General features: G+C 41.4%; 1 protein-coding gene across 1 annotated transcript in view; it reads right to left on the bottom strand.

The window, feature by feature from the left end:
- Positions 1–24,331, bottom strand: part of cdca8 (cell division cycle associated 8) — a 47,982-nt gene that overhangs the window by 5,369 nt on the left and 18,282 nt on the right. Inside the window, exons 4-7 of the mRNA XM_072548547.1 lie at positions 23,705–23,745; positions 21,881–21,968; positions 19,916–19,998; positions 15,617–15,690 (exon numbers count right to left, since the gene is read on the bottom strand). Coding sequence (XP_072404648.1) covers positions 15,617–15,690; positions 19,916–19,998; positions 21,881–21,968; positions 23,705–23,745 — 286 coding nt within the window. The remainder of the gene's footprint in view (positions 1–15,616; positions 15,691–19,915; positions 19,999–21,880; positions 21,969–23,704; positions 23,746–24,331) is intronic.

Raw genomic sequence — 24,331 nt, 5'->3', positions numbered from 1 at the left:
GGAAAAATGTGTTAGCCACAGAAATGTAAAGTGGAGATTCATCAGACACATTCCTGAGATAATGGGACTACCCAAAGAACACTGAGGAAACTAGGCTTATATTCCAATGGATTTAGAAAAAAATTAGAGGCTATCTCATTAAAACTGACATTAAAAAGGCTATGTGTGAAAAAATGGTATTTTTGCTGGCTGGGTGAAGGGGGTTCTAGAACTAAAGGATAAAGCTTCAAAATAAACAATTATCTATACAGCACTAAGATAAAGAGGAATTTCTTCAAATTAGAGGATCTTTGGAATTCTCAACCCTAGAAGGCTGTGGAAGTTCAGTCATCAAGTATGATCAAGATGGACATTGACAGATTTCTAGACACTGAGATACAAGGTATAGTGATAGCACAGGAAAACGGCATAGAAGAAGATGATTAACTACGAGCTAGAATATCAATGGAGACTAGAGAGTCTGAAAGGCTTACTCCTATTCTTATGTCAAAAAGTGTGGCACTGGAAAAGCACAGCCAGTCTGGCAGCATCAGAGAAGCAGAATAGTCAACATTTTGAGCATAAGTTCTTTGTCTTTACTGATGAAGAGCTTATGCTTGAAAATGTGGAGTCTCCTGTTCTTCAGATGCTGCCTGAGCTTTTCTAGCACCACACTTTTTGACTCTGATCTCCAGTCCTCACTTTCTCCTATTCCTACATCTCTTTGAAGCCATCTGCCCTAATATCTTATGGCTTGGTGCCAGATTTTGCTTCGCAATGCTTCGGTGAACATGTTATTACATCAAACCTTTATACAAATAAGAGATACAAATACAAGTTGATTTTCACCATTAAGTTATTGCTTGTGTATCATAGAAGATTGTTGGATTTATGAGGAAGTACTACACAGCCAACCATGTCTCTGAACTTAAACTAGTTGGATAAAGGTGGCTGAAATTTATTAACATTATGAGTTTATCACTCCACATCGTCGAGAAGATTCACATAACAGACATGTTGAACTGCCTGTGGCAGTTCATCATTATTGAATTATATAAAAATTGAAGAGGCTCCTACAAAAGTGAAGTATCTCTGTTGCCAGATGCTAAAGTGTAACAACTATATCTTAGGCCCTGATCTTACAAGTTTATTAGCATCTTTCATTCCAACCCACTTGTATCTTTATATATGTATATTTCGATAATAACCAAGACACGTTTACTTACGTATCTATAGTAGTTTTGAACTAAACAAACCTTCATTTTGTTTAAGCATAAAGCTGTGCTGCTGGTTGTTTTTAAAATCAAAATAGACAAATCCATGACAGGTTGGTGCAAAGGATGGATGTGCAATAAGTAAAATATAATGCCAAGTTAGTCACTGCTCAGTTGCTGGCATACTTGACCAAAGGATCACAAGGATCCAGATTAAAGTCCCAATAAATGTCTTGAGCATATAAAGAAGGCTGACATTCCAGTGAGGTGCTGGGTGGGTGCTGTACTGACAGAAGCACAGTCTTTCTGATAACATGCTAAACAGACAACTCATCTGCCTTCACACGTGTCGCATTGGTACTAATAACATTGCTGTGACTAGAAAAATTGTTCTGCTGGAAGAAATTTAAACAGTCTAGAGCATAGTTAAAACAGTCTCCAAAGTAAATTTCTGCATTACTACCGGAACCTTGGGAAACTTGCACAGGGTAAATAAAGTCGAGGAGTTAACAATGTGGCACAAAGACTGGTGTGGGTGGAATGGGTGTTAGTTCCAGCTCATGGGGCGCTGCCAGTCCTGGGGCAAAAGTGAGCTGCTCTGGTGAGACAAGCTTCAGTTGAAATGTGCTGGGGCTAGCAGCACAGCAAATCAAAAAACTCTTACTGTAAAGCGGTCTTTAAATTAATTTGGACAGCAGCAGCGTTGCATGTGTGGCTGTTGAATGTAAGAGGAGAAACTGCTGAGTAAATGTGTATGTTTATTATGGCAGCAGTGAAGATCATTTGTATAACAATTCCCCGGGTGGAACAGGAAAGTTCGGCAGCAAAAAAAAACAGCAGTAAATGGTCCGAGGCGGGGAGAAAATTGTAAAAAGACAAAAATCAATGGATTTGCTTCTGCACGTATAGTATTTGGAACGGAATAAACGAATTAATGCACAATGTTAGTGTAAAATGCTAATGAGTATGAAACAGGTCAGGAGGAAAGACTGGTTGGGTAGCTATTTTAGTATGGTAAGAATAGTATAGCAAGAAACAACCTTAGATCGGAAGGTGAAGAATCATATGGGAAGACATTTAAAACAAAAAAAAAGATGACACCACTGGTGGGAGTAATTGAAAGGTCTTCTAACAGTAGCTATGATAGAACACAAAATACTCAGGAGATAATGTGGGCATGTAAGAAGGTAGTTTATTAATTGTGGATGACTTAAATCTTCTTATAGTTAAATTGGCAGAGAAAACCATGAAGGAGGAGGCAGAGAGCACTAGAGAGAGTTTCCTAGAATATTACATTGTGGATCTAACCAGGAATCAGACTATTTTGGTCGGGTACTGTGCACATAGATAGTTTCAATAAATGATGTCAGAGTACAAGATGCCCTCAAAACAGTGACCATAACATGATAGAATTTAGTCCAGGCAGATAATCCTTCATCTGAAATCGAAAAATCTCCAAAATCCATCAGGTTTTTCATCAAGTTTTTAATCTCAGTCACAAGGTTGTTTGGCGTGCTGTTACCCAACTCCACACCCACTCGATGCATGTCACTCAGATGTGACGTGAGGTGGGTGGGGGCATGGCCCAACACTGGCAGGCCTCAATTCCTGTCTCAGGGCCAATTACTCAGTGAGTCTGCTGTTCGCGAAGATGCTTTTAAAACTTCACCTTTGAACCATCATTTATTCCAAAATTCAAAAAATTCCAAATTCTGAAAACCAGATGGCCCTGAGTGTTTCGGATAAAGATAGTGTACCTGTATTCAGTTCAAAAGTGAGAAACTTGGGTAGGAAACAATGGTGCTAAACATAAGTAAGGGCAATTACAAATGAATGAGGACAGAGTCAGCTGGAGTGAATTTAGCAGCAAAGGTAATTGAGGAACAATAGCAGACATTTAAAACAATCAATCATTAACGACTCAAAGCAAAGACATATCCCAGTGATAAAGAATTCGAGGAAGAGAATAAAACAATTTATCATCAAGAGGTTGAGAATAGGATCAAATTGAAAGGAAAAAACATGTGGTAAAAATTAGTGGCAAGTCAGAGAAGGTTTTTAAAACCAAAGGATGATCGAAAAAAATGAATAGAGATAAGAAAATACTTTGGAGGGTAAACCTGCAAGTAATATTGGGACAAACAAGATCTTCTTTAAATATATAAAAGTCTTAGAGCAAGACCTTTTAAGAGATAAGGAGAAACGTCTTCAGCCAGAATGTGGTGAATCTATGGAATTCATTGTCACAGAACACTGTGGATGCCAGGTCATTGAGTATATTTATGATGGAGATAAGTAGGTTCTTGATTGTCAAGGGGATTTAGGGTTACGGAGAGAAAGCAGGAGAATGGCTGAGAAACTTATCAGCCATGATTGAATGGCAGAACAGACACGATGGGCTGAATGGCCTAATTTCTGCTCCTTTGTCTTATGGAAGACAGATGCCAAAGTAAACATAGGTCCTTTAGAGAAAGAGGCTGAGAAAATAAAAATGGGGAACCAGGAAATGGCAGAGGGGTGAATAAATATGAAACAAGGGACAAAGAGGGAGGAGGAAATAAACAATAATTATCATCACAGAAACAAAGGGGCTAAAAGTAGAGTTCCATAAACCTGTGCAATGCATCAGAGGATACTAAACGGAATACTTTTACAGATCGTGGATGCACTGATATGGATCTTTAAAGTATCCTTTATTCTGGCAAGTTCCAGAGAATTGGAAAACTATCAAAGTAACATTCTTATTTAAAACAGAAGGGGACCAAAAGCAGGCAATTAGCTTACATCTGTTATAGAGAAAATACTAGAAATGTATTTACAAACTGTGATAGCAGAGCATTAGAAATACATAATATGATGAAGCACCGTCAGCTTAGCTTCAAGAAGGGGAAATCATACTTGACTAATTTACCAGAATTCTTTGAAGAGGTAATAAACAGAATAAATAAAACACAACATGGTGATGTAATATTTCTATTTCCAGAAGATAATCCATTAAGGTACTACACACTAGGCTACATAAGAGCTCACAATGTTGGGGATAGTATATTAAAATGGATAGAGCATTGTCTAGCTAAAAGCAGACAGACTTGAGAAAAAAAAGAGGCATTTTTAAGATGACAACCTAGAACTAGTAGAGTGCCATAGGGATCAATGCTGGCGTCAAATTTATTTACAATATATATTCATGACTTAGATAAAGGAAATTAATGAACTATAGACAAATTTGTAGATGACACAGACAGATGGGAAAGTATGTGGTGAGGATGCCAAAGAATTTGCAGTGGGATATGGATGGGCTGACTGAGTGGGCAAACACCTGGCAACTGGAATAAGTGGGAAAATGTGAGGTTATGCCAATAAACAGTTGGTATAATGGGGCAGTTTCAAGAAAGCAACGTTGTAAGTCATGGTGCGACACAGGGATCAATGCTGGGGCAGCAATTATTTACTATATTTATGTTAGTGACTTGGATGAGGAAGGTGAATGTACTATAGCCAAGTTTGCAGATGACAAAAATAGGCAGGAAGGCAGGTGGTGAGGGTGACACAGAATCTGCAGAGGGATTATAGACAGGTCAGGTCAGGTCAGGCAAAAACTTGGCAAATGGACGACAATGTGCTGAAATGTGAGGTCATGCACTTTGGTAGGAAGAAGAGGGGATGAATACATTGTCAGCAGAGGAAGACTGGAAAGCTATGGAACGAAGGGATTTGAATGCCCTTGCCCATGAATCCCAAAAACCTAGCATCCAATTTCAGTGGGCAATAAGGAAGGCAAATGGAATATAAAATTCAGGAAGTTTTGCTAAAATGGTACAAGTCACTTATCAGACCACAGCTGGAATACTGTGAACAACTTCAGGCCTCTTATCTAAAGAAAGGTGCACTGGCATTGGAGGCAACCGAGAAGGCTCACTAAGCTGATAACAGTTATGGAGGGGCAGTCTTCTGAGGAAGCAGGAGACGACTGGGCCTGTACTCATTGGAATAAAGACAACTGAGAGGGAACCTTATTGAAACATACAAGATTCTTAGGGGAAATCGACAGGTTAGATACAGTTATTTCCCCTTGAGGGAGAGCCCAGCACCAGAGGATATGGTCTCATAATAAGGGTTACCTATTGAAGATAAAGAAGGGGAGAAATTTCATTCTTAAAAAAGTATAGTGAACCTGTGGAATTATTTAGCACTCAGGGCTGTTGAGGTTGGGTCATTAAGTATATTCAAGGCTTAGACAAGTATTTTCAATCAATCAGTAAGGGAATCAAGTGTCATGGGAAAAAGACAGGAGTGTGGAATAGAGGATGATCAGATCTGCCATGTTCTCACTGAATGGCAAAGCAACTTTGATGGGCTAAATGGCCTTTTTCTGCACCTATATCTTATGACCTTTGATCAGAGGAATAGTGGAGCTAAATATCATCGAAATGCAGAAAGATTGCAGAAAGCTACTGCACTGAGAGATATGACCTTGTACATTTATCAAAAAAAAACAAATTTAGCAGTTCATAAGAAAAGCAAATGGACTATACGCTTTTATTTTAAAGGGAATGGAATATAGAAATAGGGAAGTCTTGCTAAAACTCAAGGTAGGGCACAAACAAAATCTCATGCTCCCCTTATCAGGATTTGCTGGAATTGGAGGCTGTCCAGAGATATTTCACTTGGGGTATGCAGGAACTTTGAGTAGGTGCGGCCTGTACTTATTAGAATTTGTAAAAATGATAAGTGACCTTATTGAAATATACAGTGAACATTTTATTAGCTGGCACCTCTGGGACCAGGAGTGCACTGGTTGATCAAATATTCCAGATAATCGAGAGAGACATGCATAATTTCAGCAAATCCTGACCAAGCGAAGCTTTGAGACATCAACATCCCTCAAAAAATCTATGGAAAAACATCAACATACTCTCCAAAATCAATTTTAAAAACACACCGTACTTAACAGAAACATAATGCAGAGGTATATGGATCACCTATACTTTATTTACAGCCTAAATACTTACGACATCGCGATAGATCACGGTATATAATTTTTGCCAGTTTATCAAGAGTACCAGTTAATACAAAGTCTCCTCTACAAGGTGTTACAGGGTAGGTGCAGAGATGTTGTTTCCCCTCGAGTGTGTGTCTAGAATGATAGGGAATAATATCAGAGTAAGGGTCACCCAGTTAGGGCAGAGTTGAGGAGGAAATTATTTTCTCAGACAGTAATGTGGATGTCTTTATCACATACAGCTACAGAGTCTGGGTTAAGTACATTTAAGGCTAAGACAGATTTTCAAATCAATAAGGGAACCAAAGGTTATGGGGGAAAAGGCAGGAAAATAGAATTGAAGCTGATTAGGTCAGCCATGATCTCATTAAACGGTGGAGCAGACTCTGAGTTGAATGGCCTGCATCGGGAGGTAAAAGGGGTGGAGGAGTTGCATTACTGGTCAAAGACGATATCAAAGCCATGCTGAAGGAGGGCACTATGGTGGACTCGAGCAATGAAGCAAAATGGGCAGAACTCAGAAATAGGAAGGGTGCGGTAACAATGTTGGGGCTGTACTACAGGCCTCCCAACAGCGAACGTGAAAGAGAGGGGTACAAATATGTAGACAGATCAGGGAAGATTTGGGAACCACAGGATGGTGGTGACAGGAGATTTTAATCTTCCCAACATTGACTGGGATTCACTTAGGGTTAGAGACCTAGATGAAGCAAAATTTGTAAGGAGCATCCAGGTGGTTTTCTAGAGCAGCATGTAAATAGTCCAACTAGGGAAGGGGCCATACTGGACCTGGTGTTGGGGAATGAGCCTGGCCAGGTGGTTGAAGTTTCAGTAGGGGATTGCTTTGGGAATAGTGATCACAATTCCTTAAGTTTTGAAATACACATGGACAAAGATCTGAGTGGTCCTAAAAGGAAGAGTGCTAAATTGGAGAAAGGCCAACGACATTAAAATTCGGCAGGAGCTGGGGAATGTAGATTGGGAGCAGCTGTTTGAAGGGAAATCGACATTGAAAGAAAGGTTGATTAGCGTGCACGGCAGACGTGTCCCTGTGAAAATGAGTGATTAGAAATGGAAAGATTAGAGAACCATGGACGACAGGTGAAATTGTGAGACTAGCTAACAGGAAAAAGGATGCATACATAAGGTCTAGGCAACTGAAGACAGATGAAGCTTTGGAAGAATATTAGAAATGTACAACCAATCTAAAATGAAGAATTAAGAGGGCGAAAAATGGTCATGAAATATCTTTAGCAAACAGGATTCAGGAAAATCCCAAAGCCTTTTATTCATATATAAAGGAGCAAGAGGATAACTAGAGGACGGGTTGGCCCACTCAAGGACAAAGGAGGACAGCTATGCATGGAGACAGAGAAAATGGGGGAGATTCTTAATGCATATTTTGCATTGGTATTTACCAAGGAGAGGGACATGACAGATGTCGAAGTTAGGGATAAATGTTTGATTTCGCTAGTTTAAGTTGGCATAAGGAGGGAGGAAATGTTGGGTATTCTAAAAGGTATTAAGATGGGCAAGTTCCCAGGTCTGGATGGGAGCTGTCCTAGGTTTTGAGGGAAGCGAGAGAGGAAGTAACTCGGGCTTTAACAAATCATCCTTGAACATGGGTGAGGTCCCAGACGACTGGAGAATTGCTGATGTTGTCCCCCTGTTTAAGAAGGGATAATCCAGGTAATTATAAACGAGTGAGTGTGACGTCAGTGGTAGGGAAACTGTTGGACAAGATACTGAAGGAGTTGATCTATTCCCATTTGAGAGTTTGGCAACATGATTTTGTGCAGGGAAGGGCTCCTGCCCGAGACGTTGATTTTTCTGCTCCTCAGATGCTGCCTAACCTGCTGTGCTTTTCCAGCACCACTCTAATCTCTACTGATCTCCACATCTGCAGTCCTCACTTTTGCCTAGTGAAGGGGACTGTCAGAATTCAGCAAAACAGAGATAGATTGGAGAATTGGGCAGAGACTTGGCAGATGGAGTTCAAATGCGTGGTAATCATTTTGGAAGATTCAATTCAAGAGCAAACTATACAATAAATGGAAAAGTCAGAGTCATGGAGATGTACAGCACGGAAACAGACCCTTCGGCCCAACTTGTCCATGCTGACCAGATATCCCAACCCAATCTAGTCTCACCTGCCAACACCCGGCCCATTTCTCTCCAAACCTCATCTAGATGCCTTCTAAATATTGCAATTGTACCAGTCTCCACCACTTGCTCTGGCAGCTCATTCCATACACGTACCACCCTCTGAGTGAAAAGGTTGCCCCTCAGGTCACTTTTATATTTTTCCCCTCTCACCCTAAACCTATGCCCTCTAGTTCTGGACTCCCTGACCCCAGGGAAAAGACTTTGCCTATTTACCCTATCCATGCCCCTCATGATTTTATAAGCATCTATAAAGGTCACCCCTCAGCCTCCGACGCTCCAGGGAAAACAGCCCTAGCCTATTCAACCTCACCCTATAGCTCAAATCCTCCAACCCTGGCAACATCCCAGTAAATCTTTTCTGAACCCTTTCAAGTTTCACAACATCCTTCCGATAGGAAGGAGACCAGAACTGCATGCAACGTTCCAACAGTGGCATAACCAATGTCCTGTACAGCCGCAACATGACTTTCCAACTCCTGTACTTAATACTCTGACCAATAAAGGAAAGTGTACCAAACACGACCTTCACTATCCTGTCTAACTGCGACTCCACTTTCAAAGAGCTATGAACCTGCACTCCAAGGTCTCTTTGTTCAGCAACATTCCCCAGGACCTTATCATTAAGCGTATAAATCCTGCTAATATTTGCTTTTCCAAAATGCAGTACCTTGCATTTATCTAAAATAAACTCCATCTACCACTTCTCAACTCATTGGCCCATGTGATCAAGATATCGCTGTAATCAGAGGTAACCTTCTTCGCTGTCCACTACACCTCCAATTTTGGTGTCATCTGCAAACTCACGAACTGTACCTCTTATGCTCACATCCAAATCATTTTTATAAAATGATGAAAAGTAGTGGACCCAGCACCAATACTTGTGGCACTCTAGTCTGAGAAACAACCCTCCACCACTCTGTCTTCTACCTTTGAGCCAGTTCTGTATCCAAATGGCTAATTCTCCTTGTATTCCATAAAACCTAACCTTGCTAATTAGTCTCCCATGGGGAGCATTGTCGAATGCCTTACTGACATCCATAGAGATCACATCTACTGCTCTACCATCATCAATCCTCTTTGTTACTTCTTCAAAAAACTCAAATCAAATTTGAGACAATTTCCCACGCAGAAAGCCATGTTGACTATCCCTAAACAGTCCTTGCCTTTCCAAATATACGTGCATCCTGTCCCTCAGGATTCCCTCCAACAACTTGCCCAACACCCGACGTCAGGCTCACTGATCTACAGTTCCCTGGCTTGTCCTTACCACCTTTCTTAAACAGTGGCACCATGTTAGGCAATCTCTAGTCTTCCAACACCTCACCTGTGACTATGAATGATCCAAATATTTCAGTAAGAGGCTCAATCATTTCCTTAGTTTCCCCAGAGTTCTAGGGTCCACCTGATCAGGTCCTGGGGATTTATCCGCACTTATGTGTTTCAAGACATCCAGCACTTCCACCTCTGCAATATGGACATTTTTCAAAATGTCACCATCTATTTCCCTACATTCTACATCTTCCATGTCCTCTTCCACAGTAAATACAGATGCAAAATACTCTTTTAGTACCTCCCCCATCTCCTGCAGCTCCACACAAAGGTCGCCTTGCTGATCTTGGAGGGGCCTATTCTCTCCCTAGTTACTCTTTTGTCCTTAATGTATTTATAAAAACCCTTTGGATTCTCCTTAACGCAAATGCCAAAATTTGCCCTCCTGATTTTCCTGTTAAGTATGCCTTTATACTCTAAGGATTCACTCGATCTATCCTGTATATCTGACATTTGCTTCTTTCTTTTTCTTAATCAAACCCTCAATTTCATTAGTGATCCAGCATTCCCTATACCTACCAGCCTTTACTTTCACCCTGACAGGAATATACTTTCTCTAGACTCTCTTTACCTAATTTCTGAAGGCTTCCCATTTTCCAGCCATCCCTTGACCTGCGAACATCTGCCCCCAACCAACTTTTGAAAGTTCTTGCCTAATACCATCAAAATTGACTTTTCTCCAATTCAGAACTTCAACTTTTAGATTTGGTCTATCCTTTTCCATCACTATTTTAAAACTAATAAAATTATGGTCAGTGGCCCCAAAGTGCTCCCCCAATGACACCTCAGTCACCTGCCCTGCCTTATTTCCAAAGAGTAGGACAAGTTTTGCACCTTCTCCAATAGGCACATCCACATACTGAATCAGAACATGTTCTTGCACACACTTAAATTCTCTCCATCTAAACCCTTAACACTATGGCAGTCCCAGCCTATGTTTGAAAAGTTAAAAACCATGATGATTGGCAATTAAATGTTCCAGGATACAGGGGCTTCAGACAGGACAGGGAGGGAAGTAAAAGGTGGTGGGGGGGGGGGTGGAGTTGCATTGCTGGTCAAGGATGATATCACAGCTGTGCTAAAGGAGCACACTATGGAGGTCTTGGGTAGTGAGGCATTATGGATGCAGCTGAGAAATAAGGGTACAGTCACACAACTGGGGCTGTATTACAGGTAGAAGAACAAATAGGTAAACAAATTATAGAAAGATGGAGAGGCAATAGGGTAGTGGTGATGGGAGATTTTAATTTTCCCAACATTGACTAGGATACACTGAACTTCAGAGTCTGGATGGGGTAGAATTTGTAAAAAGCGCCCAGGAGAGTTTTCTAGAGCAGTATGTTAATAGTCCGATGAGGGAAGGGGCCAAATTGGACCTAGTACTGGGGAACGAGCCAGAACAGGTGGTAGAAGTTGCGGTGGGAGATTTCTTTGGGAACAGTGACCACAATTCTGTAAGTTTTAGAATACTTGTAGATAAAGATGAGAGTGGTCCTAAGGGAAGAGTACTAAACTGGGCCAAGGCCAATTATATCAAAATTAGGCAGGAGCTCGAGATGTGGATTGGACACAGCTATTTGAAGGAAAGTCCACATTTGAGATGTGGGAGGTTTCTAAAGATAAGCTAAAGATAGTGCAGGATAGGCATGTCCTGTTGAAGGCTAAGGATAGGAAGGGCAAGATTCGTGAACCGTGGATGATAGGAGAAATTGTACAACTCGCCAAGAGGAAAAGGGAAGCATACATAAGGTCTAGCCAGCGAAGAACAGAACAGGCCCTGAAAGAATATCGGAAAAGCAGGACAAGTCTTAAATGAAGAATCAAGACAGCTAAAAGGGGTCATGAAATAGCTTTAGCGAGCAGAATTAAGGAGAATCCCAAAGCATTTTATTTTTATATAAAAAGCAAGCGGGGAACTAGAGAAAGGATTGGTCCACTAATGGATAACGAAGGAAGGCTGTGTCTCAAACCTGAGAGAATGGGTGAGATTCTGAATGATTACTTTGCATCAGTGTTCACTGAGGAGAACAACATGATGAATGTTGAGATTAGAGATAGAAATTTGATTAGTTTGGATCATGTTGACATAAGTAGGGAAGATGTGTTGGGTAGGCTCGAGGTTATTAAGGTGGACAAATCCCCAGGATCGGATGGGATCTATCCCAGGTTGCTGAGGGAGGCGAGAGAGGAAATAGCTGGGGCTCTGACAGATATCTTTGTGGCATCCTTAAACACAGGTGAGGTGCCGGAGGACTGGAGGGTTGCTCATGTTGCCCCCCTGTACAAGAGTAGTAGTAGGGATATTCAAGGTAACTACAGACCAGTGAGCCTGACATCAGTGGTGGGGAAGTTGCTGGAGAAGGTACTGAGGGATAGGATCTATTTATATTTTAAAAAGGAATGGGCTTATCAGTGATAGGCAACATGGTTTTGTGCGGGGGAGATCATGCCTTACCAACTTAATAGAGTTTGAGGAAGTGACCAAGTTGATAGATGAAGGAAGGGCTGTTGATGTCATATAGTAAGGCGTTTGATAAGGTTCCCCATGGTAGACTAATGGAGAAAGTGGAGTCATATGGTGTGCAGGGTGTTCTAGCTGGGTGGATAAAGAACTGGTTGAGCAGCAGGAAGCAGTAGTAGTTGAAGGGAATTTCCCGAAATGGAGAAAGGTGACCAGTGGTGTTCCACAGAGGTCAGTGTTGGGGCCAATGTTGTTTGTGATATACATAAATGATCTAGAAGAGGGCACTGTTGGTATGATCAGCAAGTTCACAGGTGACACGAAGATTGGTGGAATAGCAGAAAGCATAAGTGACTGTCAGAGAATACAGGAGGATATAGATAAACTGGAGAGTTGGGCAGAAAAGTGGCAGATGGAGTTCAATCCAGACAAATATGTGAGATGATGCATTTAGGCAAGTCTAGTTCTAGAGCAAATTATACAATGAACGGAAGAGTCTTGGGAAAAAGTTGATGGGCAGAGAGATCTGGGAGTGCAGATCCATTGTACCTGAAGGTTGCTGCACAGGTGGATAGAGTGGTCAAGATGATATGTAGTATGCTTGCCTTCATTGGACGGGGTACTGAGTATAAGATCTGGCAAGTCATGTTAATATTGTACAAGACATCGGTTTGGCTGCATTTAGAATACTGTGTCCAGTTCTGGTCTCCACATTACCAAAAGGATGTGGACGCTTTCGAGAGGGTGCAGAGAAGGTTTATGAGCATGTTGCCTGGTATTGAAGGTGCTAGCTATGAAGAAAGGTTGAGGTGGTTAGGTTTATTTTCATTAGAAAAAAGGGGATTGAGGGGGGACCTGATTGAGGTTTACAAAATCATGAAGGGTATAGACAGGGTGGATAGAGACAAGCTTTTTCCCAGGGTGAAGGATTCAATAATGAGAGGTCACACTTTCAGGCGAGAGCCGGAAAGTTTAAGGGGGATACACGCAGCAAGTACTTCATACAGAGGGTGGTGGGCATTTGGAACGCGTTGCCAGCAGAGGTGGTAGAGGCAGGCATGGTAGATTCATTTAAGATGCGTCTGGATAAACGCACGAGTAGGTGGGGAGCAGAGGGATACAGGTGCTTCGGAATTGACTGACCGGTTTAGACAGTACATTTGGATCGGCTCAGACTTGGAGGGCCGAAAGGAGTGTTCCTGGGCTGTAAATTTTTTGTTCTTTATCCCCTACCAAAACGACCCTATTATTCTTAGGGATAACTAAGATCTCCCTACGAATTTGTTTCCCTCTGACTATGAGGGTGTCTGTAATACAATCTCAATTAGGTGATCACCCTTCCTTATTTCTCAGTTCCACCCAAATAACTTCCCTGGATGTATTTCCAGGCATATCCTCCCTCAGTACAGTTGCAAGGCGATCCCTTATCAAAAACAACACTCTCCTTCCTCTCTCACCTCCCTTTCTATTCTTACTGTAGCATTTATATTCTGGAACATTAAGCTGCCAGTCCTATCCATCCCTGAGCTATGTTTCTGTAATTTCTATGATATCCCAGTCCCATGTTCCTAACCATGCCCTGAGTTCATCTGCCTTCCCTGTTCAGCCTGTTACATTGAAAAAAATGCAGTTTAATTTATCAGTCCTACTTTGTTCTCTGCTTTCTCCCTGCCTGCCCTGTTTGACTCGCCTTTGTTCTCAACTGTACCAGTCTCAGATTGATCTCTTTCCTCACTATCTCCCTGGGTCTCACCTCCCCCCAACCGTACTAGTTTAAATCCTCCAAAGCAGCTCTCGCAAATCTCCCTGTCAGTTTTTGGTCCCCTTCCAATTTAGGTGCAATCCATCCTTGGAGAGGTCACCTCTACTCCAAAAGAGATCCCAATGATCCAAAAATGTGAATCCTTCTCCCATACACCAGCACCTCAGCCATGTATTCATCTACTCTATACTCCTATTCCTGCCCTCTCTTGCTCGTAGCATCGTAAGTAATCCAGAAATTACTAATCTCGAGGACCTCCTTTTTAAACTCCTAATTCTCTAAACTCCCTTCAGAATCTCAACCTTTTCCCTTCCTATGTCGTTGGTTCCAGTTCCTGGGGAACACTGATATACAGAGATCTGGGTGTTCAGGTCCATTGTTCCCCGAAGGTGGCAACACAGGTCAATAGAGTGGTCAAAAAGGCATACAACATTGGACAGGGTACAGAGTACAAGAGCTCACAATGATGTTACAGTTGTATAGGACTTTGGTTCGGTCGCATTTGGAATACTGCGCACAGTCTTGTCGCCACATTACCAAAAAGGATGTGGATCTTTGGAGATGGTGCAAAGGAAGTTCATGAAGAGGTTTCCTGGTATGGAGGGCACTTGCTATGAACAGACGTTGAGTAGGTTAGGATTATTTTCATTAGAAAGATGGAGGTTGAGGTCTATAAAATCATGAGGTATAGACGGGGTGGATAGCAAAAAGCTTTTCTGCCCCTAGAGTGGGGGACTCAATTACTAAGGGACACGAGTTCAAAGTGAGATGGGAAAAATTTGGGGAGATATGCATGGAAAGTTCTTTGTGCAGAGAGTGGTGGGTACCTGAAATGTGTTGTCAGTGGAGGTAGTAGAGGTGGGCATGACAGCATCATTTAAGATGTATCTAGACAGATACATGAATTGCAGTGAGCAAAGGAATACAGACCCTGAGAAAATAGACAGGTTTAGATAGAGGATCTGGATCAGTTCAGGCCTGGAGGGCCTGCTCCTGTGCTGTAATTTTCTTTGTTTATTTGCTTGTGTGTCTTACGGTCCAAAAATAAACAGGAAATTATTGGTGTCCTGACTAACCTTTATCCCTTAACCAAGATCATATGAAAAAGAAGCCCAGTCTCTTTGTGGGAGATTCTGCATAGATTAGTTGCCATATTTAAAAATAGACCAGTGACTGCACTTCAAAAGCATACTAGTTGGCTGCAAAGCATTTAAAATATTGTGCCCATGAAATAAAAACTATTAACAAGTCTTTCTTTCTTGTTAGACAGGTGAAGCAATTCATTTAGGGAGGAAGAATGAAGGGCAAAACAGGAGAGAAAACATTTTTTGTTTTTATCTAGGAAGTAGTTAGGATCTGGAATAGACTGCCCAAGAGCCTGAAGGTAGATCCAATTGTGACAAAGGAGAATCAGATTATCCAAAAAGAAACTGTAGGGCTACTCAGAAAAAGAGCAAGATGATACTAGAAGAACCATCTCTTGCTGTGAGTCAGCAAAGACACACAGGACCAAATGGCCTTTTGATCGATGACCATTCTATAATCAACATTGCCATAACAAAGCAATAAATAACAAGGTCATAAAGATGACAAAATAACCAAGATGCACTTGTGATTGGATAAACTCTCAGCTATATTGATCAGGGTATTAAGTTATTACTCTTATGTACCAGGAATAACGATCTTTCGAGACAAGTGCTTACCTTTTACTCCGAGTACCAGTGGCGCATGCTGATGGAGGTTTACTTTTAGCTGAAAGGGTTACAGTTTTTTTACCCTGTTAGGAGAACAGAAAATGTTAGTTCCGATCAATACTCCGGTCAGATTTGGGCTAACAGGTAAAAGGTCACACTTTCCTCATCCAAATTACAGAAATTGATCATCTTTAATGCAACTCAAATCCCTCTCCAATCTTCAGTACCAGCAGTGATGTAATCACCGCTGACTAAATGTTTAGCTGCAGCAATCATGTTAATGCTTTTGGCTACAAACACACAATAGAACCTGGGTATTATAAGGCTACTGGCTCATTTTTTGATCCTTCCAAGACATGTCAGCAGCTACAAAGTTTAAGACAGGGGTCGAAATCAAATACCTATCAGGATAGCTGCAGTCCCTAATATTCAAGAAACTCTCTCATTCTCAATGAATCAGATAACTTGACTGGATTTCCCATCATTGAAAGCATTATCCATTTACCATTAAAGATCATAGCTGCAACATTATTTACAGAGTACATTGTAGCAACAATACAGCATAACATTACTATTGTGGTCAACAATCTGGTATTTCATATCCAATGCTATGCTGGGAGTACCTGTAGTGCACAAGATCTGCTGGGGCTCAGGGCAACCCTCAGAGGACAACTAGGATTGACCAATGGAAGTATCTTTAGCAGAACTAACAACTCCTCTAAAGTTTGCCAGTTTTAATCCTTGTTATTTCAGAATTACTAATACAGCTAACTTTAAAATTGTCATTGCCTTGTTAGTAAGAAAATAAAATTAAATCGAATCAATAACAAGTAGTGTCATAGACTCAAAGTGCAGAATCTGTGTGAAGAGTTGAGGAACTGCAAAGAGGGGAAAAAACCCTGATGGGAGACATATACAAGCCTTCTAGCAGTAGACAGAATGCGAGAAAGAAAATAAATTAGAGGATAGAAATGCACTATCACAATAATCATGGTGGAATTCAATATGCAGATCAACTGAGAAAATCACATTCGTAGATTAGATTAGATTACTTACAGTGTAGAAACAGGGCCTTCGGCCCAACAAGTCCACACCGACCCGCCGAAGCACAACCCACCCAGACCCATTCCCCTACATTTACCCCTTCACCTAACACTACGGGCAATTTAGCATGGCCAATTCACCTCACCTGCACATTTTTGGATTGTTGGAGGAAACCGGAGCACCCGGAGGAAACCCACTCAGACACGGGGAGAATGTGCAAACTCCACACAGTGAGTCACCTGAGGTGGGAATTGGACCCAGGTCTCTGGCACTGTGAGGCAGCAGTGCTAACCACTGTGCTACCGTGCCACACACTAATCGATAAAAGGAATTTGTGGAATGTCTACAGAATGGTTTCTTATAGCAGTTGTAGTAGAGGGAACAGACAATTCACCATTTGGTCATTGCAGTGAGGCAGACTGATTAGTAATCTCAAGTTAAAAGGAACCCTGAAGGACTATGGCCATAATATGATAGAATTCACCCTGCCGGTTGAGGTGAAGAATCAGGAATCTGATATAACAGTACTCAAATTGAGTAAAGGTAACTTCAAAGACATGGAGGAGGAACTGGCCAGAATTGATTGGAAGGGGTCTCTAATAGGGACGATGGTGGAGGAGCAGTGACAGGAGTTTCTGGGGGTAATGTGGGAGGCAGAGGGGAAATTCACCCCAAGGGAGAAGCAGCATATTAAAAAGGGAAGAATGAGGCAACCGTGGCCAACAAGGGAAGTCAGGGACAACATAAAAGCAAAAGAAAAAACATACAATGTGAAGATTAGTGGGAAACGCAGGATTGTGAAACCTTTAAAAACCCACAGAAGGCAACTACAAGAAAAAAGTGTATTGTGTGTGCGCAGGGAGTTTAAAGATGAAATAGAAGGGTAAGCTACAGAGCTATCTAGAGGGGGCGGGGGAGGGGGCGAGATATAGAAATAGAAATAGACCTTGGATGACTGAAAAATGTGGCTGGAGAAGTAGTAATGAAGAACAAAGAAATGGTAGAAGAATGGAATAAGTACTTTGTATCAGTTTTCACAGAAGACATGAGCAGTAGATCAGAAATTCAAAACAGTCAGGGGTGGCTGGGAGCATCATGGCCATCACTAAAGGAAAAGCTGAAAGGGCTAAAAGGTGGATAAATCACCTGGACCAGATGGACTAAACGCTAGAATTATGAAGGACAACATCGACGCACTGGTGAAGGTCTTTCAGGAATCACTGGAGTAAGGGAGAGTGCCAGAGGACTGGAAACTGGCAAATGTAACATGCCTGACTAAGGAGGGAGAGAGGCAGAAGACAGTTTAGCCTGCCTTTGGTCATTGGCAAGATTTTACAATGCAAAATTGGGGATTAGGTTGCAGAGTACTTGGAAGTGCTTGGTAAAGTTGGGCTGAATCACCAAAGCTTCATCAATGGTAAGTCATGCAAGAGAAATCTGCTAGAATTCAGAGGTAGTAACGAGCACCTTAGACCAAGGAGATCTCATGGGTTTAGACAGTCTCAGGAGGCTGCTAAATAAGAAAAGAGCTGATGGTTTTAGGAGTAAGGTACTGGCATGGATAGAAGATTGGCAGACTGGCAGAAAACAGAGGAGATAAAGGGGTCTTTTTCAGGATGGCAGCTGCTGACTCGTGGAGTTCCGTGAGGGTCTGTGAAGGGACCACAACTTTTCACGTTATATATTAACAACCTGGACGAAGGAAGCAAAGGAGCTGTTGCTAAGTCTGCAGATGACATGAAGAAAGTGGAAGGACAGATAGGGTTGAGGAAATGGGAAGGCTGCAGGAGGACTTGGACAGGCTAAGAGAGTGGGCAAAGTAGTAACAGATTGAATCCAAGTGGGGAAAATGACAGGTTATGCACTTTGGTATGAGGAATAGAGGCGTAGCCAACTTTCTAAATGGGGAAAGGCTTTGGAAATCTGAAGCACAAAGGAATTTGGGAATTTTCATTCAGGATTTGCTCAAGGTTAATATGCAGGTTCAGTTGGCAATTGGGAAAGCAAATGTTATGTTAGCACTCATTTCAAGAGGGCTAGAATACAAAAGAAGGGACGTATTTTCTGAAGCTGTGATCAGATTGCATTTGGAATTTTCAGAGCTACTTTTGGCCCCATATGCAAGGACAAACATGCTGCCTTGAAGGGAGTCCACAGGCGGTGGTGGTGGATGGAGGAGGCAGTGGTGGTGGATGGCTCATTGAAATTGCTGAATACAGAGAAGTCTGGAGAGAGTGGACACGGAAAATGTTTCCACGAGTAGGACAGACCTGATCTGAAGGCACAGCCTCATGTGAAGGGACAACCCTTTAGAACAGAGATAACATGAAGGGCTATGGAGGCCAAGACATTGAGATTATTCAAGACACATTTAGACAGGTTATTGATTAGTGAGGGGATCAAAGGTTATAGGGAGGAGGCTAAGAAATGGGATTGAAAAACTTATCAGCCACGATTGAACGGTGGAGCAGACGCTGGTCAAATTGCCTAGTTTTGTTCCTATATCTTAATGGCATAACGGTAAGAGGAAGTTTCTATTTTAACCTGTTTAAATAAGTACTGAGTAGGCTGCTCTGAAACAATACCCTTATTGAAATAATTTCTTAACAGTGGGTCAAAGAACCCAGTGCGTTTGTGAGCATAAGCGTACATTTGAAAAGAGCTCATCTTTCTTAGAAAACCATGCGATAGTAAGCTAACTGTTACTGCAACAAGTATTTTAAGGCTAAAAGTGAAATTGGTGATGGCTATTAATTGATGCCTGGATATATAAAGGAGAACGGAGAGAGAGAGGACTGTTATACTGCTATTATCAACAAAATCTCTTTGTGCAGAGATTATGTCTTAGTTTCTATTTGAGCAGCCTAATCGGAATGTGTTAAAACATGTCTCCAATATGTACCAGAGGAAAACAAAGACCTCAAAACAGATCAAATCTAGGAAAATACTTATTTGAAAGAGGCGATTATATGAATGCAGATCACAATTTGTTCAACTTTAGGTTTTAGGTGATCATTAACACTAATCTAGCTTCAGTAGTGTACACAAGGGAAGTCCAATCTTTCTCCAGCATCCCTTGCAACTATCCCCCTCAGTCTTGTGATTAAAGTAACCAACAAAATGGAATTTTGTTTGTGGAAAGTGAGATTTTTAGTTGGGCAATGGGTAGCTCACTTACAATTGTACAAATTTTCATCCATTTACTGACTACAATTTATCTGTTCAACATAAACAAGTAACAAGATATTTTTTAAATAAACCAACCTTTCGGAACATTTTGTTAGAAGGAGCAAGATTTTCATCTTCACTTGTAGCTCCATCACCATCATTCCTTGCCTTGATTTTACCTGCGGAGATAAATTAGATTAAATTACTTACTGTGTGGAAACAGGCCCTTTGGCCCAACAAGTCCACACCGACCCTCTGAACAGCAACCGTCCCAGACCCATTCCCCTACATTTACCCCTTCACCCAACACTACGGGCAATCTAGCATGGCCAATTCACCTAACCTGCACATCTTTGGATTGTGGGAGGAAACCAGAGAGTACCCGGAGGAAACCCACGCAGACATGGAGAAAATGTGCAAACTCCACACAGACAGTTGCCCGAGGCGGGAATTGAACCCGGGTCTCTGGCGCTGTAAGGCAACAGTGCTAACCACCGTCACTGTGCTGCCCCATACTTTTCAAATTAATTGCAACGTTTATAAGCATCTGCTTACTTACATACAGTGAGAAGAGGAATGCATAGTGAGCAATGATTAGGCCGAGCTATCAATTAATCCACTAACTGACAACACTTCTAGTTCTTGAAATGCTGGATATTGGGAGAGATGGGAAAAAGACCAAGCCATCCTGCAAAGTAACTCAATTTGCATATGTTTATTTTCTACTGCTTAGTCTTGTTTAGAATACAGTGGATCTTAAGGTGCAGAAAGAATAGCTTCTCTCAGTGCACTGAAGTTCAACATTTATATTCCAAAAGGTGTTAATAAAAGCAAATTGATCCATGAAGGTTAATGGCAACATGCGGCCCGAGATTCAACAGTACATAAGTATTTTTGTTGACCGAGTAGATAATTTTGGACATTTTTGAGTCAAGGGGTATGGTGAGTTACACATTCACCTTGTACTGTGTCCAGAAAAACAGTAGTTAGTACTGCTACCTCACAGCATCAGGGACGTGGGTTCAATTCCAGCCTGGGTGCCTGTCTGTGTGGAATTTGCACCCGTTCTCCTTGTGACTGCGTTTGCTTCCTTTGAGTGCTGCGGTTTCCTCCCACAATCCAAACATGTACAGGTTAGATGGTTTGGCAATGTTAAACTGCTCATAGTGTCTTGGGATGGGCAGATTAGGTGGATTAGAGATGGGAAGCTCAGCGTTATGGTAATAGAGTAGGGTGGGGTGTGTCTGGGTGGACAGTCATTGTGGACTTGTTGGGCCGAATGGCCTATTTCCACACTCGAGGGATTTGATGAATTCCTTTCACACCATACTGATTACTAGTGCTATCATGTTCCCCTGCGTAACATTCTTCTGTATGATCGTTAACTACTTAATAGGTAAATAAAAAGACCTGGTGATCTAAAGGAAGTCAAGCATAAAGACAGCAAACACTTAAGTGGAGGTGAGCCACAGGATCTATCATCTTATTGAATGGCAATACTGGCGAGAGGAGCCAAACAGGCTAGTCCTACTTCCATTTCTTGTAATTATACGCATTTCATGTAAATAACCAAGCACTGCCAGAGGAAGTCCAAAATGAGGAGCCTGCTTTGAGATAATTTGCTCATCAGTCTTTCACACAAGTACTAAACAAAATACTTTCCAGCAACAGTGAAAAGAATTATAACTATAATAGCACTCTGGGCCAATGGGGCATTTAAAATTCAATTCCTTGGCTTTCTTTCTGAAAAATGTTGAGACAGTAAAAAGTCATCCATATACACTTCTGTCACAATATTCTGGCCCATTCTTGAAATTAGTAGTCTGAAATGTTAAATATTTTAGGCAAGATATTATTTGCTCGTTAGTACCAGGCCTCCTGCTTTCCAAGGTGCTGAGGACAAGCTACTATCACTGATGGTACATGTTTCCTTCCATAGTATCTGCAAATGTAGAAGGTCGTTGACATATTTATAGGTCTAACATTGCTAAATAAACAAGTGCCAAAACACATTTAACAGTAGATAGTTAAATCATTTCAGCATTCAAGTTATAAACTTACGTTTCTTAGTTAACTTTAGCAGTGCAGCATCTTTCAAGATTTCAGATTCTATGGCTTCAACTTCCAAGCAGGCTGCATCAAGTCGCTTCTGTAACAACAATACTTGGTGGTTAAGGAGAACATAATCCAATTCTTAGCTCCTTATCCTAGATGATGTTTGGACACAATATTAAGTATTTTATCTGAAGAGTAATCTTTAAGACAAATAGCAGTTTTGAAATGGAACAATGGCCATTTTTATTTAACAGACTAAAATTAAAATAAATCTTGTTTTAAATACAGTTTTGCACAGATAGAAAGAATGTGTATGTATATTGCATTGCTTTCAAATGAATAAAATAGGCTATAGTCACCCTCTGGTTTGTTCCTCAATGCACCAACCAAAATCAACCAGCTTGGTTAAAATGTAAACCAAGCATGGTAGTTAACAGTCAGCCATCACCTAACTAGTGCATAGTCCACAGCTATGCCTTGATCAGAGACCACTTGCCTACCATCCAATCAGTATTTTTCTCAGACATTTTGAAAATGTTGTTCTCCTTTACACTGGCATTCGTAAAGTAGTCCTGATGAAGGTAAAGGTGAAAAGATCTGACAAAATGCATTTTTTGTCAGCAATGCAAGTTTAAATTTCTTGAAAGTCATTCAGGATCAAGCGCCACATCCACCAACTTAAAACAGACACTCCCACCACTACCATTGCACAGAGGTAGCAACTTGTAGCATTCATAAGATACATTACAGCAACTCCGATGCTCCTTCGACAGTAAACTTGCAACTTCTGCCACGAAGAACAAGGGCAGCAGATGCATGGGACTACCACCACCAACACATTCACCCAAAAGCCCGACTTAGGACTACCATTACTTCGCAATTGCTAGCTCAGAATCCTGAAATTTCTGTTCTTAAAGCACTAAGATGTAGTGACACCAGTTCATCATCACTTTCTCAGAAACAATTAAGGATGGGAAATAAACATGAGCACTGCCAACAACACCCATTTATAATGAACATTTTAAATAATCAGTTTAAACACCTCAATTAGCTCATCCTTCCACCTTGTCAACACAAACAAAGACAGGGTTTGCAACTTGCACGCCTTTCCTCGCCAGTTTTCACACCTCTGGTGAATCTACATCACCTCCAAGACTACAAGGTGTTTAATGCTCAAAGTTAACTTTTACCCCAGAGAGTCTGACCAAGACGCTGCACAACTTCACCTTCTGATGCAAGAAACCATAAAAGATCATAATTTAACAACCTGATGAGTTGAGGGACAAATTGTATTATTCGTTTTATTAATTGGGTTAGAGTTTCTTATTCAGCACAGTAGCACACAGTCGACTTTTTGCCACTGACAGGTGCAGGTGAACACACCAAGCTGGATACTGTATTACATGCCACCTGTACAGTAGAAACTGCACAATCTGTGTCACAACTACTATTCAAAAGAACATAACACTTTCAAATGAAAACATGCTACCTGAGATGTCGCTTGCATATTTTCACAGAAAAGAATCTAGCTTTGTCATTCTCTCGCATATTTATCAGACGGTTCACTCACAACAGCATGCTACAAACCTGGAATATTCTGCAAGTATCGCCTAGAAGGTTAATACTAAACCAGAAAAGTTATTTACTTAGTAATCCACCTGGAGTCTTTAGCACCGTTCTTTTCTGGAAAGGCCAAATGATGCATTAATATTTTACTTTATTCTAGCACCCATAGACAACATTTCATAGATGATTAGGAAAAGGAAATGAATATTCACCTTCCAAGTGACATCTACAACTCATCAACAAATTAAAAGGAAAATTCCTTACCTGCTCAACCTCAGCCACGGCCTTTGCACTGCCACCCATGGCTTTAAAAGAGAAAAAAAAGTGATTAAACAGGCTGAATCTTGGACAGAGATTACTGAGTCCCAAATAACAGATGTGAACTTTCTTTTGATGTCAGATAAGACCATAAGACATAGGAGTGGAAGGAAGGCCATTCGGCCCATCGAGTCCACTCCGCCATTCAATCATGGCTGGTGGGCATTTCAACTCCACTTACCTGCATTCTCCCCGTAGCCCTTAATTCCTCGAGACAACAAGAATCTATCAATCTCTGCCTTGAAGACATTTAGCGTCCCGGCCTCCACTGCACTCTGCGGCAATGAATTCCACAGGCCCACAACTCTCTGGCTGAAGAAATGTCTCCACATTTCTGTTCTGAATTTACCCCCTCTAATTCTAAGGCTGTGTCCGCGGGTCCTAGTCTCCTCATCTAACGGAAACAATTTCCTAGCGTCCACCCTTTCCAAGCCATGTATTATCTTGTACGTCTCTATTAAGTCTCCCCTTAATCTTCTAAATGCCAATGAATACAATCCCAGGATCCTCAGCCATTCCTCATATGTTAGACCTACCATTCCAGGGATCATCCATGTGAATCTCTGCTGGACA

Source organism: Chiloscyllium punctatum, chromosome 27 (genome assembly GCF_047496795.1).
Source record: "Chiloscyllium punctatum isolate Juve2018m chromosome 27, sChiPun1.3, whole genome shotgun sequence".
Lineage (NCBI taxonomy): Eukaryota > Metazoa > Chordata > Chondrichthyes > Orectolobiformes > Hemiscylliidae > Chiloscyllium > Chiloscyllium punctatum.
Note: the sequence above shows the minus strand (reverse complement) of the source record. Positions and strands in the feature narration are given on the sequence as shown.